Below are 20,860 nucleotides of genomic sequence, written 5' to 3'. Positions count from 1 at the left end.
TAAAGGTTGGGCAATACTCGTTGCTGCAAGCTCTCAATGCTAACTAATATTAAGCAAAAGCAAAGGCAGAATAGAGAGCATGCTCCACTGTGCTTTACTGAAGATATGCTTACTATGATGACGTGTATGATGATGTGATGCTTCGTAGACGTTCGCGGTCCTTAGTCCTGAAGGTGTTCTCATTCTCGGGGGTTTGACGTTCCTGTTCCTAGCAACTATAGTGTCCAATACCACCATCTCAGGTCTTTTTTGAAATGAATTCCTTTGGGTGATTCATGACTTTTTTTCTTTTAGGTGGTTTGTTATGCTCAAGTAGAGATAGCATGACCTCGTAAGGGTCAGTCGGTATTATCTTTTACGTGATATGGCATTTGCATTGTATTTGTGTCATATGGTCAAAACGTTCAATGCCAAGGTCGTTGGTGAGGGTGAATGGCACGGACTAGATGAATTGAATGCAGAAGGCCTATGTGCACCTAAATGCGAAATGTGCCTAGGGACAAGTGTATTAATTGTATCCCAAGGTGGGGTAAAAGAGGTGTATCAAGGAAAGGCCGTACTAATGGGACCTGTGGTGTCTAAATTCATCTAGCGAATTGAGACCTTGCAGCTCAAAATGAAAAAATGTACATTCAAGAAAAAATCTGAGGTGATTTTTAGGTTGCAAGGGATGGTTGGGAGGAAAAATCATGTGGCATTGCCTGTGAATACCACGAATTATTGGAAGGTTTGATTGAGTGTTTCATTGTGGTATCAGAGCGGTTGACCTTGATTGTAGGGAGCGGGCTGGAGCAGTGTAAACAGGTGTTGTGTGAGATTAGATTCTGTTGGTGTTGATCCACTGTGCATCTGTCGTGCTGAGCATCATTGGATGTATTGGTGCACGATTTATCTTAAAGGGGTTAAGGTAATATTGCTAGCCAGGAAGGTGACGTGACCGCTAATTGGTTGAACAGTTGGTATGACGATTAACAAATCCTACTGATGGGTTACTTAGTGAACAGTTGGTACGACGATTAACAAATCCTACTGACGGGTTACTTAGTGAGCAACCAACAGAGAATCAATTCGGAGTGACCAGCGGAGAATCATTCGAGAACTGTAGCAGCAGAATTGATCATCACAACGATTGATAGATTGACACTTGATTCAGTTAGTGCAGCGATGAGTTAATTGACGGTCTGTTTCTTGGTGCAGGTCTGGTTTGCTTGTATAGCAGTGTTTTTGGTATCCGATTTATACAAATTGTAGTTACATCTTTGGATAGTGTGTATTGAGAGAGAGAAGGGCGGGGGGGGGGGGGGGGGGGGACCTTGGGACTCTATGGATACATGTGAAGTGTGAAGTAGTAGCAATGGAGGTTGATGAGGAGCCTCGTCTCCTAGAACTGGGAGTTCAATCTGCGGGCATGCCACATCACAACCTTCTGGCAGGGAACCATGCAATGCTGCTGCTCCGACTCTGATCCTCCACCAACACCAGGTACATCTTTGGGTGCTGCCTACATTACAGCCTATGTACTGCCCATGTGGCAGTCCTATTTTCTGCCTATTTTTTGTGCTTGCTGACACCATGGCAGCCCATGTGCTGTCCATGTGGGAGCCTAAGTTTCCTTGTCAGGCCAGCCTATGTGGCAGGGAAACACTGCCCAATGGCATCTAACAAACCCTGGTCCACCTCCCCCATGCACTCCTCGTTTGGAGGCTCTTAAATGGGGAGGTGACCATTCCATTAAGGAAGACTTCTAGGAGACAATTCTCAGTGACACACCCAGCACATATGGACAGCACATTGCAGCCTTGTGATGCGGAGTAGCAGATTGGACCAATTCCACTCTCATCGACACATGGCTGGATATTATATTTACCTCGCTCTAATTTGGGAGCGATGTACAAAGGCAGTGAGCATTGTCAGCATTTCTACATGGCTTGGCATGCATGTATTTTTTACATTTTCACGGATCAAGGAATATGTTTGTTGTATACCCCTCTATATTGATTGTTGGCACCTCCTCTCGAGTTAACATAGGCAGTGACTTGGAACCTGGAGAACAGACTGCAAGACAATCAGTTTCTTCATTTCACTGGCTCAGGATAGCTGATCTTATATCATTTGTCGGAGTATGACCATGCCGTTTGCAAAGAGGAGAATTTGAATCAAGGAGCTGGTGAGAGATAAGGCTGTCCCTCCTAGTGTCCTGATGAAGGTCTCAAGCTCGTCGATATTAAAGCCAAACAGAGTTGGTGATATGGACCTTGTTTGATCCCGATAATGCTCTTGACCTCCTTTGTCCACTCTTTAGACATTTGAACCCTGCCTATAAAGTGCCATGACTAAAATGATCTTATGTTTGTAACCCAAATCCTGCAAAGTGTCTGATGGGTCAAGCTTATCAAAAGCCTTGCGAAAATCCACAAAGCAGCAGTGTCTCCATCCTCTGGCCTCCCAAAATAACACCTTGAGGATGTGGTCTAGAGTCGCATGATCTGTGCAGAAGCTTGCTTGTCCGTCAAATCCAAGTCCCTGGAGCTTCGTAAACTAACTAACTTGTTTATTGAGCATTGAGGCATAGATCTTGGACATGACATGCCCAATCATAATGTTCTTGTAGTTTTCTAGGCTCATGACCTTGGACATGACATGCCCAATCATAATGTTCGTGTAGCTTTCTAGGCTCATGGGATCCTCTGCCTTGTGAATGGGAGTGATGGTGTTAAGGGTCTAGATATGGGAAAATGTAGATCGCTTCATTAATAAGCTTTGCGAAGATCGAGACCTAGTACTTCGTGCAAATACAATGCATTTAGTACGTAATCCCTCATTATCTTTGGCTCTCGACTGTTATGTAGCTTCAGAGTTGGTGCTTGACACCACCGGCATTGAATAGTACACATGAGGGGCGGGGTAGTTGTGAGAGGTCAAGTGTGGCTTATGGAGCATGTTGTATAGTTGTGCGTGCATAAGAGTGCCAAAGTTTGGTGTTGGTGAGAGGAGAGGGGGCTCGTCACTCGAGAAAGTTTCGCCAAAAGTCCTTGTAGTTGTTGCTAAACAATAGACTTAGCAACTCCTCCTTGGAAGTGTTGTTAAATAGGATACTTTAATAACTCCTCCTTGCTTTGGCGAATGAAAACCTGCTTCTTTCGACAGACCAGATGATGATACTCGTGTATCATCTCCATCTCGAACAGAAGATGATGCTTAGCCTTGAATCTGAGTTGACGACGTAATGCCTTACACTCATCATCTTGAAAGGGACTGAGCCGAGAGGTAGTGAGCGAGTGGAGCAGGTTGTGTATGCGAAAGTGTGCACTCACGGATGGAGCAGATGATCAGATTGGCCACGCGCACGCACGCACACACACACACACACACACACACACACACACACACACACACAAAATGTCTTAGAGCATTTTTTGATGTGCAAAAGTGTTTTTTCCTCAGTATTGACTTGCTCCCATGCTCTTATATCCATAATCCTTACTTTGGTTTAATTTCACTAAGGTATTGTTGTGGCTTCTTAATTATCCCCTTGACTTTTATTTTTCTTCCCCTTGGTAGCTCATAGCTATGGGTTTATCTAGGTATTGGTGTGGCTTGTCAATTATTTTCTAGAAGGGCATGGATTCAAAGTGGAAGTTTCTCCTCATACCATTATTCAATGAGATCTTGTTGTTGTGAGCTTATTTTGAGGAAAAGAATTGCTAAAGATGGTGAATTTTCATGAGATAGGAATTTTTATGTACGTTTATATTCGGATTGGATGTATTTTTCATTATCTGAGAAACAAAACAATTGATGGAGTATATTGTGCTTCTATTGGAATGTTCCAGGTGAAACAAAGAGGAAATTTGAGAGCGTTTTCAAAGGGGGCACCATGGATACTCCAGGGGGTGGCAAAATAGCGAGCTATTGGCATTGTTGTGCAAGTGAGGACCCTTTTGATCTTGGTTGTGTTGCAGGGCCCCATGTTTCATATGATGAGTGAAATTGTTTGCTTTTAGGGTGAATTGGATTCCACAATTGTAATTTCAAATTCGGGGCATTGCAACCAACAAAAGCTATCTTTGCTTAAGTATGCAAGTTATTTTGTATGTTAACGGATTTTAGTGCCATAATCTTTTCATGTGTCGTGGCTTTGTGTTTCTTCTTTTATGAGAGAGAGCCAAATAATCACGAGAAAGTATGCAAAGCTATATGAAAATGCTTTTTCCTTTCTTTTTTAATGGCGTATTCCTCTGTTCCATTGCTATTGCTTGTTGTAGGATCTTGTAGGCCTATGGAAATTCAAGTTCTCCATATTAGTTCTTGTCTTTACATAATTTAAAGTGCATGTTGGAGTCTCAGCTCTAAACTCCAATCCTTTCCAGGTTAGGATAGATCTGAGGGGTTGAGTGCATAAGAACATTATTGTTCTTATTTGTTCATTCTATTAACCTATAATTTTAAGGTCCTTGGGTGGAAGATTACATGCGTACCCGTTTTTAAAAGCAATGCATCCCTCTTTGGAAGAGTTATGGTTTTTACACCAAAGTAGCACCTTTCATTAACTAATTGATTTGCGTGTACAAAATTTGATGCAATTTATAAGGGCTCTTCAAAGATATTGGATTCTAAGAACTTATTAGCCCAATTTCACTATTTTTTGTGAAGCTACATAAACCTCACTTTATTTTTTCAACTTATCTATGGCCTCTTCTTGCAGTGGTATTTTCTAACGTTTCTTGTGTATGATGAATTCGACGCTATTTCTCCATTTTAAAATACTAGATTGTATAAGGCAAGAGGTCACCACGATTTTGGAAAATACGCCATTAAAAAATAAGAAAAGACTTTTTCCTTTGTTCTTTTTTAACGGCGTATTCGTTCCATTGCTTTTTCTTGTTGTAGGATCTTGTAGGCCTAGGGAAATTCATGTTCTCCATGTTAGTTCTTGTCTTTAAATAATTTAAAGTGCATGTTGGAGTCTCAGTTCTAAACTCCAATCCTTTCTAGGTTAGGATAGATGCGAGGGGTTGAGTGCATAAGAAGAACAGTATTATTCTTATTTGTTCATTCTATTAACCTATAATTTTAAGGTCCTTGGGTAGAAGATTACATGTGTACCCATTTTTAAAAGCAATGCATCCCTCTTTGGAAGAGTTATGGTTTTTACAGCAAAGCAGCATCTTTCATTAACCACTTGATTTGTGTGTGCAAAATTTGATGCAATTTATAAGGGCTCTTTAAAGATATTGGATTCTAAGATAAGAACTTACTAGCCCAATTTTACTATTTTTAGTGAAGCTACATATCCCTCACATTTTTCACAACTTATCTATGGCCTCTTCTTGTGGTGGTATTTTCTAACTTTTCTTGTATATGATGAATTCGGCGCTATTTCTCCATTTTAAAATACTAGATTGTATAAGGTAATAGGTCACCACGATTTGGGAAAATATGCATTACTTGTGGGAATGAGAGTCGTAGTGATGCATTAACATGAGATTAGTGGTAGATTAAAAGAAGGGTCCAGATAAGTGCAGATTGTGCGGATTGGGATAGGGTTAATGGTAGATTAAGGAGAGTGTTGCCATGGTTGACACGTTTAGGGTGAGAGGAGCATGGCTGACACGTGTAGGGCGGGAGGAGGTGGGTGATATTGAGCAAGGATTTTGGAGGTGAGCGCAACAATAGGCATAGGACGGGGCGAAGTAGATACAGATCATCTTCTTCGGGGGGAGGGGGGGGTGAATTTTTTTAGAGGGTGCTTGTATCATTTGTCTAAGCTCTGTAGAGAGGGGTGGAGCTTTATACCATCTCTACTTAAAGATGGTGTGTCGCATCATGGCAAAAAGCTTGCAATCGGTAAACAAATTGATCCAAAAATACATAGGATGGCATAAGGAACGACTGGTTGGCGGGATGTTTTTATCGAAGCTATGCTTATATATTAATATAAAATCTTGGCGGAAGTTTTGCAGATCATTTTCAGAATATTAGTAGAGTGTACTACCTTTTTTATATATTTTCTTTTGAATTTTGAAGGAAAAAATGTAAATCTGGCGAAACTTTACATTTTTTCTTAGAAATGTTTCAAATCCTGGCGAGTGTTTCATTTATTTTTATTACGACATACAAAATTTCGACACCAATATAAAACTTTAGCTTCTTACCGAAACTAACTTGAAAAAATCATCCCTGGTGCCGGTGTTATAATGTGTAGGGTGCTCAAACAAAGAAATATTCATAAATTTCACAGTATGATTGACTACTGCATGAAAGACGTAGATCTACCGCACTCCAAAATGTGTCCAAGAATGTAACTCTAGAGGATTTGCAGTCTAGCGTAGAGCGTTACGTTAGATATGGAGTTGATGAAATGAAGAACAGGGTGTGTCTTACGAGCACAAACTTATTTGATCGATGTTTTATGTTCTAGAAATATAAGCTAGGATGCAGGTTTGATGTTCCTTTCAATAGATGCATGCTGAAGATGCTGGAGAGTGGCCAATATTATCCATCTACATCATGGGTAATCTCCTACCAAGGTCAAAGAATGGATGCTATTCGAGCTCAATCACTGTGGAAGTCCATGGTTGCGTCGTCTTCTCTCACCGCAAGTGATTACTCGTCAATCTTTTTTTGTGTTGACCCCATATCCCCAGATGCTCTAGCTGATTGTCACATCAAAGGCTTGCTAAAGCTAGTTGTAAGATCCTTTGAGATTACACCTCCTGCCTCTCCCGGTATTCTCAAAGCACCTGACCCAATCAATGTGGAGTTGGAGCTGCTCACAGTGCCAACGACATCGTGTGGAGAAGACCAGACAAGGAACCAACTCCGAGTCCTCCTAGCAACGAACTAACCAACAACACAGTTGGTCATCTGTCTCCTCACCTTCTGGATTATGTACTGCTCGTGACACAAGGGAGGAATGGGATCCATATTGGTTGAGTAATATATCTACATAGTGGTTGCTGTTCAGAGACTAGTCAAGATGTGTTGAATGCCTCATACCAAATAATATTATCTTGCTGTAATTGCGACTTTTGTATTACGAATGCTTTTGTAATATGGTTGAGTCTTTTGTTGGAACTTTATTTAACGGCGATGTTTTGCAAAATACGAACGTCTTCCGATTGATTCGAGATGGGGAAATGCACTCTTAGAGGGATAGAGAGGGAGGAGAGGGGAGGTTGTGAGGGAGAGGCAAACTGATGGAGCAATGGACGGCTAGGGTTTTAACAGGCATAGAGAGGGAGGAGAGGGGAGGGGGGAGGGGCAAACCGATGGAGCAATGGATGGCTAGGGTTTTAACAGGGAATTCTTTTTACATGAGCTTAAGTTAGGAGTGGATTTGGAATGGGGCTCTGTCGGAGCTTAGGTTAATTCTCAATGCGGGAGCTAGGTGCCGACTAGTTTATTAGATTTTTTTATTTTTCAACATGAGGAGGGACATACTAGTTTAATATTATCTATATCTATATCTATACTATTTTTTATTAAGGAGAGGATCCACGTCCCTTCAAAGGCTATGCCATGAGGAGACATTTCGAGGCTTGGTGAAGCTCTCTAGAGGTTTTGTGGAGGCTCCAGTAGAGGAAGAGGGCTCAGGAGGTTTGTGGACTCAGGAGAGCTTCGGGGCTTCATCATCATGTTGACGATCTCGAGAAAGGTTGGGCTGCCGCCACGATTGCTGCAAATTTGAGGTAGACACAGCCACACAGTGGCTCAGGTGGCATTGCCACAGTGCATGAAACGTGGGGTTGGGATTGGCTGGAGGCCTGCAAGAGGGGACATGTGGCACTGCGAGAACTCGAAGGCAGTGGCACAGCACAGACGGCAGAAGCCAGAGCACGTGGTGCAAGAGCAAAGGACATGTGGCGAGCAAAGGACATGTGGCAGGGGAGTGGCAGAGGGCACAACCTATAGGGCGACCAGGAGAGAGAGAGAGAGAGAGAGAGAGAGAGAGAGAGAGAGAGAGAGAGAGAGAGAGAGAGAGAGAGAGAGGGAGGGAGGGAGGATATATATATATATATATATATATATGTATATATATATATATATATGTATATGTATATATATATATATATATGTATATGTATATATATATATATATATGTATATATATATAGATATAGAAAGGTAGCCTTAACTAGGGTTTGAGAAATCTCTACTGATGGGAGGCATTAGAGGTTATTAGTAGGGAGATGCCATGTCATGAGTCTTGTGTCGTCGTAGAGAACTGAGCACATATGCATGATGAGGTCATCAAGGAAACATGGTGAGCACATATCCATCAAGAAGAGTTTGACTTTGTGATTGTTGATGTAGCAAATACTCGTAAAGTGCAGATTGGAACACGCCTTAACATATTTGCAAGTTGCCTTAAATAAGGCTTCAGATGACATCAAATATTGGAAGAGGCCTTTGACGGGGAAAAAGAACAATAAGCAATGGGCATTGATGTCAAAATTTTCATCACCACTGTGGCCATTTGGGCTATCTGAGGTTCAAGATTACTATGGAACCTCACTTTTAAGCACTATTAGCTTGAGGACAGTGGCCTTAATGAATCTAGAATTCATATATGAGGGTATCACCTAGTAAAATGGAAATAGAAACACGTAAAAGGCATGAGAGTGAGTTCTTGGGTAATTGAGAGTCTATACAAAGGCATCATTTCTCTGGAAAGGAGAGCTTGACATGTCAACATTTTCATCATTTCTCTATGACCAATATTCAATCCTGAGGTGGATAATACTGGGGGGTACTTGCCTCCCTACTCATGATCACCCCTTTACTAGCCCATCTACCCTATGTAAAACTAGAAACTATGACAAGTTCGAGTAGGGGTGGCCTTGAAAAGAGTTTGTTTATTACTTTTGCAAAAATCGATGAGCAAGAATGGACATCTATAAATTAGATAGGGGTAGTTGGGGCTTAGGCTATAAGGTTACCAAAATGAACATCTAGGCATGTGCAATAAATTGTTGAGGACCATCATGGGAAATGCACATACACGAAGATTGCAACAAAATAAGAGAGATCTAGCAATGCAATTGGAGATCTTTGCATTGAGAGAGATCTAGCAAAGATCACACGTGTATGTGCATCCTAGATTTTCTCTTCTCTCTCATGATGCAACATGATGTAACAATCTTTAAGTGCTAAGTTTGAATTTTAAATTTGGCGCGAGCGATGAATTTCATGAGAGAAAGATAGCTTTCTTGCTATAGTCGAATATAGTGGTCAATGCGATTGGACATTGCAATAGTGATTAACATGATCTCATACATAGAAGCACTCAATCGAAAAGAAACTTTAACCACAAGCACCCATACAAATTTGTCATGAGGGACAAAGGATTTGTATCTCAATTTGCATTGAATGCAATAGAGAGGCTAGGTTGCCACGTTTGGTGAACTTGGCAAGCATCTAGGTGAGGAGATCTTGATTGGTCAGAGGTACAACATGGCCTGCATGGTGTTGCTCAGGGTAGGTCTCTCCTCCATGAATCAATTGCACAAGTAGGATGGAGGATGCAGAATTTGGAACTCAAGAAGTTTGCTAGATTTTTTTGATAGAAATAAGAGTTGCCCATGCATGTAAATAGATGCACAATTGTGCACACACATGTACACACACATACACACATACATAAACATAGACATGCACATGCATAAAGACACATCACACCACATGCACACATACATGGATGCACTCACTCACATATGTCCAAATAATCAACACATACACATGTTACATACATTTTCCATTTTGGAGTGCTGATGGCTTTGTCCTAGACATGATGAATTTCTAGCACGAAACCCATGGTTTCCACCTCAGGCATTCAAAAGTCTACTAAACCATGACACATAACACATAATATTCCAAGAATTTGAGAGGAATAAAGGTTGCAATAACGACTCAAAATTTTGCTATTTCCTAAGTAGCACCATAATGAGATTGATATTAAATTTATTGCACAATCACAACACTGGCAACTGACAAATTGAAGCGATAGAGGGGTCTTGAAACTTGAAATATAATTTCCTTAAAATTTAGATCCCACGTTGAGACCTAGTGGAGCAGGTCTCAAGCCCACTGTAGATGGGTCATGTGACTCGTAATTCTAAAAGGAATGATTGTTGCACAATTTACTACGTTGCAATCACAAACAAGAGTAATTTTAAATTAATGCAAGGCTTACTACATTGTGATGACTTTACACGAAGATTTCATTAAAGCCCCATTAAAGTAACACAAGGTTGTATTCTTGACAAGTGCTTAGTGCTTGGTATTTCATCCACTATTAAATTCAAGCATAAATCATGCTCATTTGTCCTTTGCAACAACTCCTTTGTATCAGTTGCAAAAGTGTCTTCATGATTGCTAACAAGAACAACCACATGTTTTGTTACTATAGGAACCAAAGGCCTTGCCATGAGGTGGTCATAGTTGCAAGTTTACATATCACAAAAGGAATTTTAGTAAATGGACATGGGTTCCAAAACATGAAAGTTGTGATGAGTGTAGTGGTTGGTACAACATTTATATTATTGTGCTTTGTGTATGATTGTGTATGTTTGCATTTGTAGCATGCAATATTTTCATATTGGGTTTTGAAAAACAATGGCGCAAGTTGAATTACATTTTTTGATCGAAGAACAAGAAAAACCCCTTGTGCACAATGCAAAAAAGTATTGCATGGTTACGATTTTCTTATTGCCTTGGCTTCCTTAGTGGACTTGTGCTTTGGGCAATTCTTTAATAATAGGAAGATATTACAACATATTTTCTAGGCAAAATAATGTTATTGGTGTGCATTATTGGTAGAAAAACAATTTGAGTTCTTAATTTGAAACAACTGGGAAGAGCTAGGAAGAATGTGCCATTTGAATTGGTTGCACAATACAATAGAGTTTCTACTTTGTTAACCATGAATACATATCTATAGCTCTTCGAGGAGGCTACAATAGTTGGGGCACTTGCTCTTGTATTTTTGTATCGATTTTAATAACATGTCTTAATCACTAAGGAAGTTGAATATGTTGACTTAGAGTCTCCAAGAAGATTCTCATCATGGTGCTACTCTCCAGTTCAAATTTGCATCTAATAAGGATTTCACATAATCCATGCTCAAGGGAAGGATGGAGGCATTAGGTATGTCATTAAAATGGTTTGATATTCACAATATTCAATTCACTTCATGGATAGCAAGGAGTAACCTAGGATGGGCATTCACATAAATGCATGTTTGTGAGTAACAAGGAGCATTCACATAAATGCATGTTTGTGAGAAATCTAGGATGGGCATTTACTAAATGCATGTTTGTGGTTCAACCCTTATTTCTTGATGACAACTTGGTCTAAATTTTGAAGTCTATATGCCCTCACCCTCTCTGATGCCCCTTTCTAGGGGACTTAGGCCTGGTTTGTTACAAAGGATGCCTCTCCAGACTACCCGTGCATGCACATGCGCATGTGCATGCACACACATTCATGTGATGCCAATAATAAAACATGAAGGCACTATGCATCAAAGAAACTACTTACATATACTTAAATCGAAAAGTATATCTTCTTTTAATTCTTGTGTGCATGTGTGTGCATGCATGCGTGCATAATGCATGTTATGCCTACATAGTGCATGAGTTACTATTATGAATTATGTATCCTATATTTGTTTGATTTGTGTCTTACCATGCCTAATAATAATTCTTTTCTAAAAAACACTTATGCTGCACAATGTCTTAATTCAAAGGCTATAGGTAGAATATCAAAGGATTTGGTGAATACAACACTATTTTTTAATTAGAAAAGACCATATGAGGTCTTGAATTAGAAACTTGAGAGCCAAAATTAGAAAATCTCAAAGAAGGAATCCCAATATAAATGTACTAGTCAAGCATTAACTCGAGTTAGTTAGTAAATCTTGCCAAAAAAACATGTTAGTCAAGACTTTGAAAGGCAAACAAAGTAAGAAAGGCTTTCCATAATAGTGTAAGTATGGAAACATAAAAAAATAAAAGACCAAAGGTAATTTTTTGTGTTAGACAAACTAAACCAAGAAATTAACCAACCTACATGGTAAGTAGGAAATATTATGATAAAAGGAAACTATTAAAATCACTCCCATTATATTAAAAACTTCTAACTAATTGTTTAAATAAAAAAATGAAGAGAGTTCATCTCCCAAGGAAAAAGGATTAAGGAGGACAATAAATAAATAAATAAATGTGCTTGTTGAGGCTTAAGAGAGGGACAGAGACTTTTTTAATCAAGTTCCATTTTATAAAATCAAATTTTATAAGCACTAGGTCATTAAAAGAGTTGAAAGATGTTTGCAAAGATCACATAAAAATTGGAATAAGAATAAGCAAGACATCATGGAGATTGTTGAACAAATTTAAATTAAGCTAGTCAAAGATAATCTAAATGAATTGTGAAATGATAGAGAGCAACTTAGCTTATTTGGATTCCAAACTTATAATAAATGAATCATAAAAAGGTAGACATAACAACTAAAGCTTTTACTAGTCTTGGATAAATATGTAGACATTTAATGTTAAAAAAAAAGAGACACATAAACTATGTGCTTAAAGAAACTAGGGGAGAAGAAAGGAGGGCAAGCTAATACTCAACAAATACACAAGGAAACCAAGTAATGACTCTATTATAAGTGATTAAGGGGGCATTACCAGTGGTACTAGTACTACCATGCCTATATAAGGAACCCGTCAAGTGATTATTCATGAACCAAATTTGAGAGGTCTCTCCTCTCCTACCACCCTAGGGCTTGTGGCCCGGGGAGTTGTTCTAGTTCCTATGCTCACTAGGTAGGGGCTAGATGGAATTACTCCTAGTGTTTAGGTGCCTGGATCTCTTAAAGAGAGAGGTGGTTTTTGTTTGTTTTTCTTTTGCATGCATGGTTGCATTATGTATCATGTTGCATGGATCCATTCTACAGCATGTTACATGCATGCATTCTCTATCATGTTGCATGCATCATTCTCTATCATGTTTCATGCATGCATTGCCTATCATGTTGCATGCACACATCCTCTAACAAGTTCCATGCATGCATTCTCTATCATGTTGGATGCATGTTGCTGCAGGCATGCATTCTATATCATATTGCATGCATGTATTCTCTATCATGTTGCATGCATGCATTCTCCATCATGTTACATGCATGCATTCTCCATCATGTTGCATGCATGCATTCTGTATCATTTTTCATGTATTTATTTACCTTGCATTCTCCATCATGCATTCTATATCATGTTGCATGCATACATTCTGTATCATGTTGTATGCATGCATGCATGTTGCATTTGTAAGTGTAGAGTTTGCTAGGAATTGATGTCACAATGATCCATGCATTGATGCTAAATTTTTCCATGTGCTTGAATTTATGCATGCAAAATATCTTACCTACTATATGCAATTCACATGTGACCATAGATATACTTGCTAACCAACACCTACCTTCACATAGCCATCTCAAAATTTTAGAAGTAAATGAGTGACATAGTAATAAGAGAGCTAAAATGGCACACAACCCTTCATTGCTTGCTAGACACAACCTAACAAACCTCACGCTCATTAAAAGGATATCAAAACTTCATGTTTCAAGAAGACATATTATCCATTTAGATGCAAAGGGGCAATTTGACGATGAGAGAATACAAAGAAGGTGAAGATACTTGGCCTTTAGGCTCTCAACCATTTTGAGAAGCATGGGAAATGGATGATCTCTTACTTATCTGGAGTACATGACATATATGGAAAAGAGCCCCACCATGGGGACATTGGATATGGTGGCATGCTTAATGAGTGGTTTAAGGAGGGGGGACTTGGTACTAGTTAATACTTGTATGGGGGATGCTAGTCCCATATACAAAGGTGTATTGGGATGCTCTAGAGCGGGAGGTGTTGGTGGAGTGTCACACATGTTAACCAACATGGTATCATAACTTGAGACAAAACCAAAGCACATTACACACACTAAAGCCATCCATACAACGTGGACAACTCACAAAGAAAATGAATAATTGACAGCAAGCAAAAAACCAACAAGCAAGCTTATGACAAGTAGTCCAATGCTAAGAAAACAAAAGAGCATAAACAAGGTAGCATGTAAGTAATTAGACACACGAGTAAGCACTTAGCTACACAAAAACTAGCACAAAGATTTAGGAGACACACTCATAGACAAACACCCAAGAATGTAAAAATTTCACACTCAATATCACCCAAGCAACACAAGCAATAAGTATGAAGAAAGCTAGGAAAATATAGACACGACCCCACACCACAATCAAGAACCCAAATAACATTTATGCACACTTGCACAAAATTCACAAAAAAAGAGATGAAACAAGAACAACCCACATAGCTTGAAAACACCCATTTGATACAAAAACATAGAAAACAAATGGCAATAATAGTGTGATCATTTGGCGAGTCTCACCAAACTTAGATTAATTGTGCCCATTGGGTAGCAATGGCACTAGAGTTATAGTCATGCATGGCTTCATCCAAAAACCAATTTATTGCTAGGGAATTATTCTACATGATGCTACAATGTATTTGATGCAAACTTACTGTGAATGATTCCTTAATAAAAAGATGCTCAAACCGTCCTCTAGCATGCACCTCGAATGATGCATTGAGATGTGTATACCTATTGCAGATTCTTCTAAATAGAATAGTAAACATGCAATTATAAAGAGGCTCATTGATGATTAGTTCTAGCACCATGCAAGGTTTGTAAGATGTCATGTCATAGTTGTTCCATGGAGTGTTGAAGACATTGTGGAGCAAGTTCGACATCCTATTTTGGAGGAATAATCCAAGGGTGAAGGAGAACAAGGAAAGCATATGACTAAAACCAAGTGAGCAAAATAAAAATGGATAATTAGTAAGGTTTTTTATAAAAAGGAATATTAGTATTTTAATAAAATCTAAAACCATTAATCCATCATTGAAGCCAGTGACAATTATGCAATTAAAATGAGTGGAAGCTATGAAGAGAGAGAAGTATGGAAATGTATGGACTTTTAATTTGTAGCTTGTTACATAAGTACAATATGGATAATTTTAATGTAACATGTTTGGAAACTACACATTTTGTATATTTCTTGACCTCCTAATTCTAGTTTTTTGATATTTATAGTGATGTCAATATCTTCTTCTAGAATGTGATAGTAGAGTATCTTATAAGTCAAGTTACAACCAATGTGTCCTTCTCAATTATTTTATAATAAGTATTTCTAGTTCTCTAAAAACCCTTTGCTAGATGTCACCCAAGGTTGTTATTTTTTACTTAGGCTATATACTAGAAATATGCTTGAATGGTTCGAACGTGCAAGTGGTCCTCTAGGTCATGAATTTTGGCTACTTTTTGGAGAAATTTTAAGGTAATATCATAGCTATATGTGTAGGAAATTTGATTCCTTCGATGGAACTCTTGATGAATGTACAATTTGCTTCAATCATGCTGTGATTTGGCATATATAACATGTTGAATACTATTGTAGAGATAGCGTAACACAATAAGTAATACTATATGTTTTTATTCTCTATATTTACTTTCAACTCTCTACAGCAAATTGTTATCAGTTCTTTTGAGTTCTGAGTAAGATGGTATACATGCCTTCTATAACACATTGTAAGTAATGGGATGTTGCTACTTGATATGGTATATATTTTTTACTAATATATCTACATTTAATACTTGTAGGCTTGCTTTTACTTTTGAATTAATTATTTTTTAATGCTAGTATTTGATAGTTTGATGAATCTTGAGCTTTTGCATAGATATATGCAGTAATGGTAGCATGACTACCATTACTGCATAGATATATGCAGTGTCGCATTGTGGAGGAGTACATGATCTCCTCAATTGCTGGATCCAATGTGATATGTCAAGGGTGATGCCTCATCTCTAGTGATCTACTTTGAGGAAAGCTAACATGGGTCGAACCTGCATCGCACGTGCTTTGATCCCCCTCTATGTCGGTCTATGTGTCCCTCGCTTGGTGGTGCCATGTCTAATCTCTCACCTTATCCATACTGTCCTCATATCAGCTATCTCCTCCACTCCACTATGCCCTGAAATCCATGACCTGCCTCTGTGCTCGGTCTACCTCAGTATCCTATGGCATGGTCATCTCTTAGTGCTCTTTGATGTGTCATGGTAGGATAGCTTTTTGTAGTCACAACTCCATTAGGTAAAGCCCAATACAGACCTGATTCTAGAAGTGGATTAGTCGTGTGAGTGGACCAAAGCCATGTACCTCCTGGAAGAGGCAATGGTATCATCTTGGATCTCAAAATAGGTGGGGCACGTGCATTAAAAATGCTCGTGTGTCTCGACCTCCCCTATTTTGCACAATTTGCATGTTTGTTGCATGCCTGTAACTCTCCCTACCTCAATCATCAACTAATGTGATGAGACTCGCATCTGTCCAATAGCAATCCTCTCGCAAATCTACATCTATCAACCTATCTCATGCTGTGGAGGAGAATGTGGTCTCCTTGATCGCTGGATCCAATGTGATATGTTAAGGGTGATGCCTCTCGTCTTTGGAAATCTCATCTGAGGAGAGCTGAGATAGGTCGAACCTTGATCGTGCGTTCTTTCATACCCCTTCGTGTCGGTCTCTGTGTCCCTCACTTGCTGGTGCCACGTCTACTCTCTCGCATGATCCATACTATCCTCATATCAGCTATCTCCTCCTTCTCCACTCCACTATGCCTTGGAGGTGACTCAAATGCATAGAAGTTTGTGACGTGCCTCTGACCTACCTTTTTGCTCGATCTACCTCAATATCCTATGGCATGGTCATCTCCTGCTGCTCTCTAATTGTCACAATAGGATCTCTCTATGTAGTCACATCTCCATCAAGTATAGCCCAATATAGACCTGATCCTAAAAGTGGATCAATACGATGAGTGGGGACCGAAGTCATGTCCCTCTTGGAAGAGGCAGTGGCATCATCCACGGATCTCATAATAGGTGGGTCAAAGTGCATTGAAAACGCTCCTATGTCTCTACTTCCCCCATCATGCACAATCTACACGTCCGCTGCTCTCTAGTATGCATGCAACTCTCTCTACTTCTATCCTCAACTGATGTGACAAGACTCGCATCTGTCCAATAGCAATCCTTACTGCATGTGAGACACCTCTGTCCTCAAGGTATTAGGGCCTGATGGGGAGTCCATCCTTTGATACTCTCAGGAAATGGTCATGGTAGAACTCAAACTTGGTGGGCTGGTCCCCCCCCCCAAGTCCGAGACGTATAGTTTCTTTCTCTACCACAAAGGCTCAGTATGTTGCAGCCACAGAGGGTTGCAAGGAGGCTATATGGCTTGATCGGCTAGTGGGAGATTTGGGGATTCATACAGGTGTACCGACATTGCATAGTGATTCCATGAGTGCTATTCAGCTAGCACGGAATCCGGTCTTTCATGCAAAGACTAAACACATTGAGGTCAGGTACCATTTCATCAGGGAGCTACTTGAGGACAAGCGCATAGAGCTTGTCAAGGTTCATACAGATGATAACCCTGCAGATATGCTGACGAAGAGTCTACCTAGTCAGCGGTTTGAGTATTGTCATGTATTGATGGGCATTGGATAGTATGCTCACTGGTTGTTCTCCCTTAAAAGGCACATTGTCTTTTAAGTGGGAGGTTGTGGGGGTTAAAGGTCACTATGCCTTTACCCCAGTTATGTGCAATACTCAAACACATATATAAATGAATGAAAAAGAAGATTAGGGTGTTCTGCACCCACCAAACTTGTGTGGCTCTCTGTTTCTCTCTCTCCCTCTTCTGTTCTTGCTTCCGTTGAGAGCACTCTCACTAAATCCCTCAAAAGTAGCAAAAATTCAACCTCATACTCAATCAATTTCTCTCAATGCTCTCCCTATCCTTCTCACAAACTCTCAAAGAAACAATGAATCGAATGGAAGGACATTAACAGAAATCTCTCAATCTCTCATGGACGAAATTCTCACATGAACGAAAATTTCTCTCACGGAAGAGAAAACTCGATCTCAATCTCTCGTACTCTCAAGGATCGCAATGCCTCAGCGGAAGGCAAGGGAGCTTTGATACCATGACAAAATATGAAGAGGGGAGAGGAGAAGAGTAGAGATTAGGAGAGAGGGCACAGCTAGAGAGCACACCACAAATGACTAACTGTACACTAGATTTAGGGAGATAAAGAAGGGGGGGGGGGGGAGAGAGAGAGAGAGAGAGAGAGTCAACTACTTTAAAGTTTGCATTCAAGTCCAATGAAGAAGAGAAGCCACATATCAACATATTGTCCAATAGGAAAAATGCACTTCCGAAAATTCTAAAAATGCCTAATTTCTGCTTTGCCCAAATTGCATCGTTGCTAGGCTACCCCCAGGGGGCAAGCCAAAAACCTTTGGATGAGCATCCTTTATCCAGAAAATCCCTCTGTCGAGCCCTAGTTTCCCATATAGATATTTTCCTATTATCATTGCATTGCAGACAATGTTTAGCCTGGCATAAAATGTGATTTTCTTCCATAGAAGGATTCCTGAAATGTCTCAGCTCAGTCAAAAACTGACACGTAACTTTTACATGAGCAACATTCTCTCTCAAGGTCTTCATGTAATTCTTGCCATAGTTGCAAATAACAACCTGGATTCTCGCAATGAAAGCTTCCCAAGCATAATCAATGCCAATACGAAACTATTGTGACAGTGGCTGAACGACATCATGAACCATGGTTTTGTATGCCTCATGCTCCAAATAACTATTATTCACAATGACTAGTCTTCTTTTTGTAAGACGATCATCAGACATATCATGAAGAGAGATCCTCAACCACAAAGGGGCATGATCAAAATGCATAAAAGCATAATCCACCCATAATTTAGCAGTGAGATTATCATAATGTTGAGGATTAACCTTGTACCAATGGTCCAGACAAGCCCGATAAGATGACTGAGCATTATGCTAAAAAGTATACCATGGGCTGTGATTCTTTCCAAAGGTCAACAAGACTGAGCTAAAGGAGTAGATTTGACCAATTATGATGCTCAGAAGCCAACATGTGAGTATGACTAGAAGTGTTATCACCCTATTGAGGAGCACTATTAAAATCCCCACAAATGAAGGCATGATGTCTTCAGGGATAGCCTTGGATATCTGCCCAAATTAAGCCTCTACTGCAAGAAGATTAAGGCGCATAAATCAAGGCAAATTAAAAAATTTCTTCATGAATGAGACACTGTATAATCAGCCATCTGCCTTGATGATCATTGAGGGCAACAAATGGCTAAAAATCATGTTTCACCAGAAAGACTACACCTAAAAAGAAAAGCTCACCAGCATAAAATATCATACCCAACAAAGAGTGCCCATAATGACTAGCATACATATGCTGGTTATATTCTTGCAATGCTACTATGTCAAGCTGAAATTGATGCAAATAACCCCAGACAAGTTTCCATTTCCTGGGATCACGTAAACCATGTATGTTGAGAGTCAAGCATTTTATATGTGACAACATTATTTATAGAAGATGTACAGCTGAGAACCAAAAGTATCATGATGCTTGTCATCATGATGACTCGGATGTATTATCTTTAGAGGTGTTTTTCCACTGGTTTTGATTTTTCAAAATAGTCTTTTCTTTAGACTGTTCTCATCGCATGGCATTGACACACTTTTATTTTTTTGTAAAATCTTTGAGTAATTATATTACAAAGAAGCTATCCCAGAAAGGGAGAGCTATTATACATCAAGAGAAAATCTCACTGTAGGACAAAAATACATCATCATCAAAGACACGAGATTGCAAGCAATCAAAAAGCGATTGCTGCAAAGAGTGTCTGAAGAAAGAGAAAAGGAAAAAAACAAGATCACCAAAGACCCTATGATTACGATCCTTCCAGAGAGTCCAGAGTGCCCAGTACCGAACCCAAGCAAAAAAGAAATCAAACTCCTATCTGAGTGGATGTACACCAAAAAGCCAAAAGAACTTGCTAAAAGCAATATGAGAAAATCGAGCTCTTAAAATCTATCCAAGGAAGTCTAAGAAAGCACTAGAGGAAAGACAATGCCAAAAGAGATGAGACAGTCTCTCTCGAGACCAGATATTTGTAACAAATAGAGGGTGCCAAGAGCTGTCCATGAGGAAGAATACCCAACAAAGCTCTCCACAAGAAAACCTACTGACGGAGAGGAATCTTAGAATGCCAAATTTGTCTCAAACGTTTCCGCTACCATTTCATAGGACGAAGATGCCAAAGCTGATTTGTCCTTTGCGAGATAAATGACGGAGGAAGTAGAACTTTATAAAGAGAAGAGACAATAATATGTGCAAATTGCAGAGGACGGCATGACAAGCCTATAGAAGAAAGTGTCCAGTTTCGAAGACGATCCTGTCGATGTAATGGAGGAACCGGCTGAAAAGGCTAGAGCATCAAAGTAATCTTATGCCAAATTGGACGATAATGCATTCCAAGGCCAAATTTGACAGCGGCCAAAGGAAAAGGGAAATTCCAGCATCATCATCATCTTGAACCAAACGAATCCCCTTCAGACTAAAAAAATACGAACGTCGAGGCTCTTGCAATGCCAAAGGAAGGGCAAACACTCTAGACCAATGTATACTTTCAACTCTGAAAGAGTTGCCCTGCAAAGAATCACTGCCATGCCAATACAAGTGAGAGAGGATATGTTTCCAATCCATCAACAAATGGGAAACAAAAGGACAGCTGGGGATTCTGCCTGTCATAGAACCAAAAAGAAACTCCCACTGGGAAAGCTGCCAATGCCCAAAAGCTGGAGATTCAACATGCAAGAGTAAATGACGAAACATG

The 20,860-nt window shown here is 39.6% G+C and overlaps 1 protein-coding gene across 1 annotated transcript in view; it reads left to right on the top strand.

The window, feature by feature from the left end:
* Positions 1-4,100, top strand: part of LOC147889198 (carboxypeptidase) — a 55,409-nt gene extending 51,309 nt beyond the window's left edge. Inside the window, exon 3 of the mRNA XM_087391727.1 lies at positions 3,834-4,100. Coding sequence (XP_087247853.1) covers positions 3,834-3,988 — 155 coding nt within the window. The 3' untranslated portion in view covers positions 3,989-4,100. The remainder of the gene's footprint in view (positions 1-3,833) is intronic.
* Positions 4,101-20,860: the final 16,760 nt, after the last annotated feature.

This window comes from Dipteris shenzhenensis, chromosome 20 (assembly GCF_047967505.1).
Source record: "Dipteris shenzhenensis isolate YYH24624 ecotype China chromosome 20, Dip_SZ_1.0, whole genome shotgun sequence".
NCBI classification, from domain to species: Eukaryota; Viridiplantae; Streptophyta; class Polypodiopsida; order Gleicheniales; family Dipteridaceae; genus Dipteris; species Dipteris shenzhenensis.
The sequence above is the reverse complement of the archived record's forward strand: the minus strand, read 5'-3'. Positions and strand labels throughout refer to the sequence as shown.